Source organism: Electrona antarctica (assembly GCF_951216825.1).
Source record: "Electrona antarctica genome assembly, contig: scaffold_26, whole genome shotgun sequence".
In the NCBI taxonomy this organism is placed as follows: domain Eukaryota; kingdom Metazoa; phylum Chordata; class Actinopteri; order Myctophiformes; family Myctophidae; genus Electrona; species Electrona antarctica.
Window position 1 is genome coordinate 2,635,549 of NW_027636995.1, and position 8,534 is coordinate 2,644,082.

Here is an 8,534-nt window from a genome sequence, read left to right on the forward strand (position 1 = left end):
ATGAACCTGGCATCTGTCTAAATAACACTGTTGTTGGGCCTCAAGAAAGTCGGACACCGGATAATAGTGGTCCTCCACTGCTGGGCCTGATTGATGTGCCTAAAAAAGTTCCAACTAAAAAACAAGGTGAAGCAGCTAACTGTTTCTACGGGCCGACGGCGTGGAACAAACTGACTATACCTTCGATGTCTGTAGACATTTTTGCTCAAGACCTACTTCTCCACTTTTGCTTTCAGTTGAGCTTTTAACATTAAAAGTTGTTATTCATGTCCTCACTGTATTTCATAACTGCTATTTTAATGTTTTTTGTCTTTATTTCTCTATTGCTTTGTAAAGCACCGTGAGCTGATGTCATGAAAAGGTGCTATACAAATAAAGTCATGAAAAGGTGCTATACAAATAAAGTTTATTATCATTATTGTTATGTATATTATCGTATCATTTGTGATCAGGAAAAAAACACCTAAGAAACAAAAACATGGCTATGAGTGACCAAAGATATGTCTAAGTACCCCTATCTTGGTCAAACACTTGCAACAAGGGACACTTCACCCCTTTTGCAAAAAAATATATATTAATGACGTTTATAAGATTTGGAACACTTTACTGGGGTTCTTATGTGTAATCTGTGGTTTTAGATTTTTTCGGAGTGGCTCTGACGTCAGAGACACTGTTGTCACTTCCTTTATAACTTCAACTACCAGAATGCTTTGCGCACCCAAACTCCCTGACGGGGCACGGTTCCCAAAACACATCCACTCTATGATCCACCCTGGTTCCACCCTTAAGGCTCATTCATAGTATGGATTTTTGGTGGTGAGGTGACCACTGAACTACAACATGACGTCACAAGCCGCGGTGAAGAGCAAACCACCGCCCCAGCCCTTCACTCTGTTTTTACTCACCACCACTAGACGTTATCTCAGCTCCGGTGGTCACCTCACCACCGAAAATCCAGACTATGAATGAGCATTATACTCTAGGTTTCACCCAGGTAAAGTTGCATACACATAACCCACTGTGTACAGTTTAGAAGCGGAGGAGGGACCATCCTGGCGAAGTTAGCAATTTCCATTCAACGATCTAAAGCGTTCCATGGAGTGGGTCAGAGCAATGAAGAACCCGAAGTACAACAACAACACGCCACTCATAGAGTTACAGAATGAGCGAGTGTGTAGTCTGCAGTCTGCACTTCAAACCAGAGGAGTTTGAATGTGGCGACATGACGAGGTACCGTCTCATGGGAGGTAAAAATCCTACAGCAGTGCTGTCGACCGGGGACTACCGCGGTTCCTTCCATCAACTTGGACGAACCAGAGACAGCTGAACCTCCGCCAGCGAAAAGGAGTCGAACAGATCGAGGAACTCATAAAGTTAGTTACAGTAATTGTAATGCACAATCTATGTAAAGCGCCAATCCAAGGCGCTATATAAATTCACCATTTGCCATGACTGCATCTGAGTACATTGAGAAAACATAGCTATAACGTAGCATAACGATGGGTCTAATTTGGCTGCCCCATTGTGTAACACTATGCCCCCCCTCCCCCCAACCTTTGTTTCGGGGTTCCGCAGCAACTTTTGCAGGGCGGTCCTTGGGGTCCAAGACACAGTTCTCACTCGGGAGACAAAATAAAGAAACCTTGAAATAGTATTGCAGCTCGCAGCAGCTGTTTAAATGCCAAACATACAAATATGACCCGCTTTTAATAGTTATGGGGTCAGAACAGTATCAAAAGTGTCACGGTAAATATTACAGATTTGTAACTCACAAGTTCAGATTTGCAACTCACGTGAGTGAACTGACAGGTTCACATTTGTGTTTTGTATCCACAAGTTCAGATTTGTGTTTTGTATCTGTATTTCGCATCTGTGTTTTGTATCTGTGTTTTGTATTTGTGTTTTGTACTTGTGTTTTGTATCTGTAATTTGCACCTGTGTTTTGTATCCGTGTTTCGCATCTGTGTTTTGTATTTGTGTTTTGTATTTGTGTTTTGTATCTGTAATTTGCATCTGTGTTTTGTATCCGTGTTTCGCATCTGTGTTTGAAACACAAAAACAAAACACAGTTGTGAAACATGGATACAAAACACAGATGCAAATTACAGATACGAAACACAAATACAAAACACAAATACAAAACACAGATGCGAAACTCGGATACAAAACACAAAACACAAATCTGAACTTGTGGATACAAAACACAAATGTGAACCTGTGAGTTCACTCATGTGAGTTGCAAATCTGAACTTGTGAGTTACAAATCTGTGAGACCTTTGAGAGATGGAACAGCATGATGACGTTCGTTAACGCCCAATGTCAGAAGAGTCTCAAAAGTTGAGCAGCAGAGTTTTAGCACAGTCTCAAAGGTCTCACAGATTTGTAACTCACAAGTTCAGATTTGCAACTCACGTGAGTGAACTCACAGGTTCACATTTGTGTTTTGTATCCACAAGTTCAGATTTGTGTTTTGTATCTGTATTTCGCATCTGTGTTTTGTATTTGTGTTTTGTACTTGTGTTTTGTATCTGTAATTTGCACCTGTGTTTTGTATCCGTGTTTCGCATCTGTGTTTTGTATTTGTGTTTTGTATTTGTGTTTTGTATCTGTAATTTGCATCTGTAATTTGCATCTGTGTTTTGTATCCGTGTTTCGCATCTGTGTTTGAAACACAAATACAAAACACAGTTGTGAAACATGGATACAAAACACAGTTGCAAATTACAGATACAAAACACAAATACAAAACACAAATACAAAACACAGATGCGAAACTCGGATACAAAACACAAAACACAAATCTGAACTTGTGGATACAAAACACAAATGTGAACCTGTGAGTTCACTCATGTGAGTTGCAAATCTGAACTTGTGAGTTACAAATCTGTGAGACCTTTGAGAGATGGAACAGCATGATGACGTTCGTTAACGCCCAATGTCAGAAGAGTCTCAAAAGTTGAGCAGCAGAGTTTTAGCACAGTCTCAAAGGTCTCACAGATTTGTAACTCACAAGTTCAGATTTGCAACTCACGTGAGTGAACTCACAGGTTCACATTTGTGTTTTGTATCCACAAGTTCAGATTTGTGTTTTGTATCTGTATTTCGCATCTGTGTTTTGTATTTGTGTTTTGTACTTGTGTTTTGTATCTGTAATTTGCACCTGTGTTTTGTATCCGTGTTTCGCATCTGTGTTTTGTATTTGTGTTTTGTATTTGTGTTTTGTATCTGTAATTTGCATCTGTGTTTTGTATCCGTGTTTCGCATCTGTGTTTGAAACACAAATACAAAACACAGTTGTGAAACACGGATACAAAACACAGATGCAAATTACAGATACAAAACACAAATACAAAACACAGATGCGAAACTCGGATACAAAACACAAAACACAAATCTGAACTTGTGGATACAAAACACAAATGTGAACCTGTGAGTTCACTCACGTGAGTTGCAAATCTGAACTTGTGAGTTACAAATCTGTGAGACCTTTGAGAGATGGAACAGCGTGCCCCCGCCATAGGGCGTTAGAGCTATGGACCAGCGTGCCCCCCGCCATAGGGCGTTAGAGCTATGGACCAGCGTGCCCCCCACCATAGGGCATTAGAGCTATGGATCAGCGTGCCCCCAGGGCGTTAGAGCCATAGGATCTGTAATTTGCATCTGTGTTTTGTATCCGTGTTTCACAACTGTGTTTTGCATTTGTGTTTCAAACACAGATGCGAAACACGGATACAAAACACAGATGCAAATTACAGATACAAAACACAAATACAAAACACAGATACAAAACACAGATGCGAAACACGGATACAAAACACTGATGCAAATTACAGATACAAAACACAAATACAAAACACAAATACAAAACACAGATGTGAAACACAGGTACAAAACACAGATGCGAAATACAGATACAAAACACAAATCTGAACTTGTGGATACAAAACACAAATGTGAACCTGTGAGTTCACTCACGTGAGTTGCAAATCTGTAATATTTACCGTGACACTTTTGATACTACTCCATAAATGGTAGCCTAGTATTAAAATGGTATTGTGTTTTTTATGTCCAATAATGTATTTGTATTTAAGTCCATAAAGTTAACATAAGTAGGCTATAACTAAATGCATTTGAAATTAAATCAAAATTATACTTTTCAGGATTATAATTCAAAAATAGAAAAAAACTATTCAGGATTTCAATTCATATAATATGGGCTTGTAGATCGGCTTTTTTGCTACAACAGTATATGCAATGTGGCCCTCGAGTGAGTGTGGAAATATGGTGGCCCTCTCCATCATCAAGGTTGCCCGCACGGCCGCACCCCTGTTCTAGCAACCCTACCAACCCTACCAATACCAACCCTATATTTTGTGCATGCCATAGGCAAACTGTTAAAAGAAATATAACAATTCCAATGCTTGTCAATTGATTCCACCATTGATATAAAACCATACATATCATCTAAAATAATCACAATAAACATACTATAGCCTACAGCAGGGGTAGGCAACCTTTGGCACTGGTGCCAACCTTGGCAGAAAGGAGGGTGATCACTGGCACACTGGCATAAAAAAAACAATTAAAAAAATGTAGTCAAATAAATGAATTCACTCATATTTGTATGTAAATTACATCATTCTACATTCAATAAAACTCTGAACTCTGACTGGGGAGGGAGATAGGAAGGCTATGCTCTGAGTCTAATGATCATTATAACAATGGGAAAGAATATTTAAAAAGGTTAAAAGGTTATATTCGTACTAGTAGACAATCAAAACATGTTGAAATTGTGGTGTGGTGTTAAATTAAAGTGACACACTCACTATGTAGAAACTAAAAACATGGCACTTTGTTTCAAAAAGGTTGCAGACCCCTGGCCTACAGTATTTTTGTTATTTTTCACTATAAGGTCTTTCAATATGTTGATGCAGTCAATTAGGCTACTTAAAAATAAAATAGGCTATACAATTTTCTAAAATTCATAATTCCGTTTTACATAATATATAATACATATATTTTATTCTTCTTCAGCTTACACAAAGAGTGTGTGTGTGTGTGTGTGTGTGTGTGTGTGTGTGTGTGTGTGTGTGTGTGTGTGTGTGTGTGTGGGGGTGTGCGTGTGCGTGTGCGTGTGCACGTGCGCGCGTGCGTAGGATCTATTACATCGCTGTACCCACCCAATTTGGTGTTCATATATTTGAACGGGTATTCTAGACACTTATCATATTTTTTGAGCAGTGCCATTAACCGCGTATTGGAAGAGGGATTTGATATAGAAGATAGATTATAGGTTGATCCAAGATTTGGGTCAAAAGGTGGCGGTAATGCACCAAAAACTGGTTACCATGGTTTCCATCTGCCGTAAAGCAAAGAAGAAGCTGCTGCTATTGCGCATGCGCGAACCACGTTGTTGTGCATGCGTGTTGTTTTTCATGGCGGCGAGGAACAAATCAGCGTGGTGAAAAATGTCTTACAAACGAGGTAGAATGCGTCAAACGGACTCTCTAAAGCTGAGGCTGTCGATAAATGAACACCTGACGTCGGTGGGAGAGGAGATATTGTGTGTTTTGGAAAAACAGCCGAGTGATGCTGGTCAGCTGAAGCTTGTCAGAGTGTTTGTGTTGGAGCGCCTCAACACTGCTGCAGGATTCATGTTCAGCCTCTTCCAGAGAGAGATGGAGACACTAGAAACTCTGCTGAAGAGACAAGACAAACTTCTGGACGTCCTTTTACAGCCACAAGTCATATTATACAGACCAGGTTTGTTAAGCTGACAAATCAACAAATGGGAGAATAAATGTAATACGTTTAGAAAAGCACTTTGAGTATTGTGCTGTAGCTCTGGTCCATAGCTCTAATGCGTTGCATTTAGTTGTGCTGATGCTATAGCTCTTCTCTCCTCCTTGTGTCTGTGTGTAAAGAGGTTTCCCCTGAACATGAGGAGAGGAGGTCCAGTCTGGTCAAGGAGGAACCACAACCCTCACAACATGAGGAGAGGAGGTTCAGCCTGGTCCAGGAGGAACCACAGCCCTCACAACATGAGGAGAGGAGGTCCAGTCTGGTCAAGGAGGAACCACAACCCTCACAACATGAGGAGAGGAGGTCCAGTCTGGTCAAGGAGGAACCACAACCTACACACATTAAAGAGGAAAACATGGAAGAGGAGGTTGATGTGTCAACATTGACATTACTACATGGGAAGACAAGGTGCCACACTCTCTCAGGTAAACAATAAAAAATGTGAAGTGAGGGGCGCTAATATAATTATAGTCTAACTCATGTTGATTAGGTGATGTAATGGTGATGTAAAACTAGGGATGGAGCTCGTTAATTTTTATTGATAATGATCACCTTAACGAGTAGGCTTATCGAGCCGGGTCCTTATCGAGCCCACTATCGATTCTGAACAGAACCTTATTTTTATTGGCCAGTTCAACCCAGTTGTGAGAGTTTGTATGCCATAATTGTTTCTCTCTCACACACACACACACACACACACACACACACACACACACACACACACACACACACACACACACACACACACATCTTACATTCTCAAGATATATATTATTGTTATTATTAAACATCTGCATTACTTAATTTACAAGAAGTCAATTAATTTACAATTCGAGAATGTAGACTCATTTGTCGTTTGCCTGTTATCTCCTTTTTTAAATAGGCTACTGTATTTATTATTAGATTGAGTGAATCGTTTTGAAACTACAGCTTATAGAACTGAAGTCAAGTTAAACCTCTTATAGAGAATGGCTATATCATTCAGAGATAGTTACATATCAATCCTCTATCTATGTATGGACCTATCCCATCATGCATAGCGGGGATTGCATTTGTTTTGTGTTCATTCATGGATGTCTTTCACGCCTCCGTGTGACTAGTCTTGTTACAGATGATCTCTGACTGAGACCGGATGTAAGCAACTAGCATAACATAGAGTTTCTTTTACAAAAACCATTGCTCTACAGTGCCAGCAACATGATCAAGGCATTTTTACATCCTCCCTGACGTTGAAGGAGAAGTGGAGAAAGATGATGATGAAGTGAAAAAAGCCACTATATGGCCATTGGCCACGGCACCTGGGGCCCTGTTTCAATTGTTATAAAGGGAGAGAGAGAGAGAGGACTTTAGTCGCCGTGCCTCATTGCCTCTCAAGCCCATACGTGTAATCTGCGTCACGGACTGTCCATGAGAATAGACATACAAATCACCAATGCACCGCTCATGGCGTGTCGACAGTTTACAGATCTGTTCTTTTGGATTTGGACACATGTGACGACGGGTAGCCTACAATAAGCATTTTGGAAACGAAATAGCCTGTACAGTGGACTGTAGGCCTAACATTGGTTGTCATCATGTAACTTGCCTGTATCTTACATGTATGCAGTCTGCAGTGAACATTAACGTTTACGTTATATGGAGAGTTTACCGCGGTGACGTTGATTGATTAGGTCAGGATAACATTAGGTTATTATTCACTGCACCCAGCTGGGTTAACGAGACAGCAGTGCAACATGAAACCCTGATGTGTTTTTAAACGCATACATGTTTATGCTCCAGGCAATAATGACGATGTGTTTAATTAGACAATATCAGGAAAACGGCATTTTATTTATTTATTCCCCCCGTCATTTTTTGCTGCTGAGCGGGTGTATCTGAGCGGAGCGCCCAATGCGCAAATGAAGGTGAGCGCTGAGCGAGCGTAGAGCGCCCTTAGGCGTCTTACTGGTACTATCTGATTGACTTTTATACCACTTAAATGGTAGAAAAGATCTGTTTCTCCAGATCGGGTAAATTGCCGATCAGAGTTAAAATCTGCCGATTTAAATCCGTGGCTGGTCGATTGGAGCATCTCTAATCAGTAGGCATTCCCGCATAACTTCCAGGTATGATGATGATGTCACACAATACCCTCTATAGCCAATAATGTTTAATGAAGATGGAATGCACTTGTTTTGCAGTCGGGCTACCGGGCAACCTGAAAGCAAACTCCACTCGTTATTTACTTGCCACGGGCAGTGGGGCAACAGTTAGTGTCCCCCGTACAGTGTCCCATTTTGTCTAAATTAACGGTTTTACTGCTCCTGGCGGAACGTTCCGTCATAAGGAATCCAACCAGCAACTGCTTCTGGTGTAATGTTCCGTCTGCTAAGCTTTATTATTGATATCAAACCGGATCACTGATTTCTTTTTTTTAATAATTATTTTGGCTTGGCCTTTCCTTCTTTAGCGACCCTAGACCGGATTGCACTGCCGTCCACCTCCCTTCATACAGGCTGACTAAAAAGCTGAATAACTCGTAATCTACGGAGCTCTCCATGGTTTGGATAAAATGCGCGATGTTCGGAGGTCTTTGCTGATTATCCGGTGGTTTAGATGGAAACATTGGCGCTTTCTAGAGCAAGGATGGCTTCATTTTAGCTCGCTAGCATTGAAGCTATTTATTTAGCATTAAAGATGGACGCCCAGACAGGATATGAGTCCAGCGTGTGCTGCTTGGAAACCGGCTCGGC

The 8,534-nt window shown here is 40.8% G+C and overlaps 1 protein-coding gene across 1 annotated transcript in view; it reads left to right on the forward strand.

The window, feature by feature from the left end:
* LOC306919571 (uncharacterized protein) overlaps positions 1-7,607 on the forward strand; it is a gene marked incomplete at both ends in the record, with an annotated part of 28,896 nt that extends 21,289 nt beyond the window's left edge. The window contains one exon of the mRNA XM_079532331.1: positions 7,582-7,607. Within this exon, the coding sequence (XP_079388457.1) occupies positions 7,582-7,607 (26 nt within the window). The remainder of the gene's footprint in view (positions 1-7,581) is intronic.
* Between the last annotated feature and the right edge of the window lie 927 nt (positions 7,608-8,534).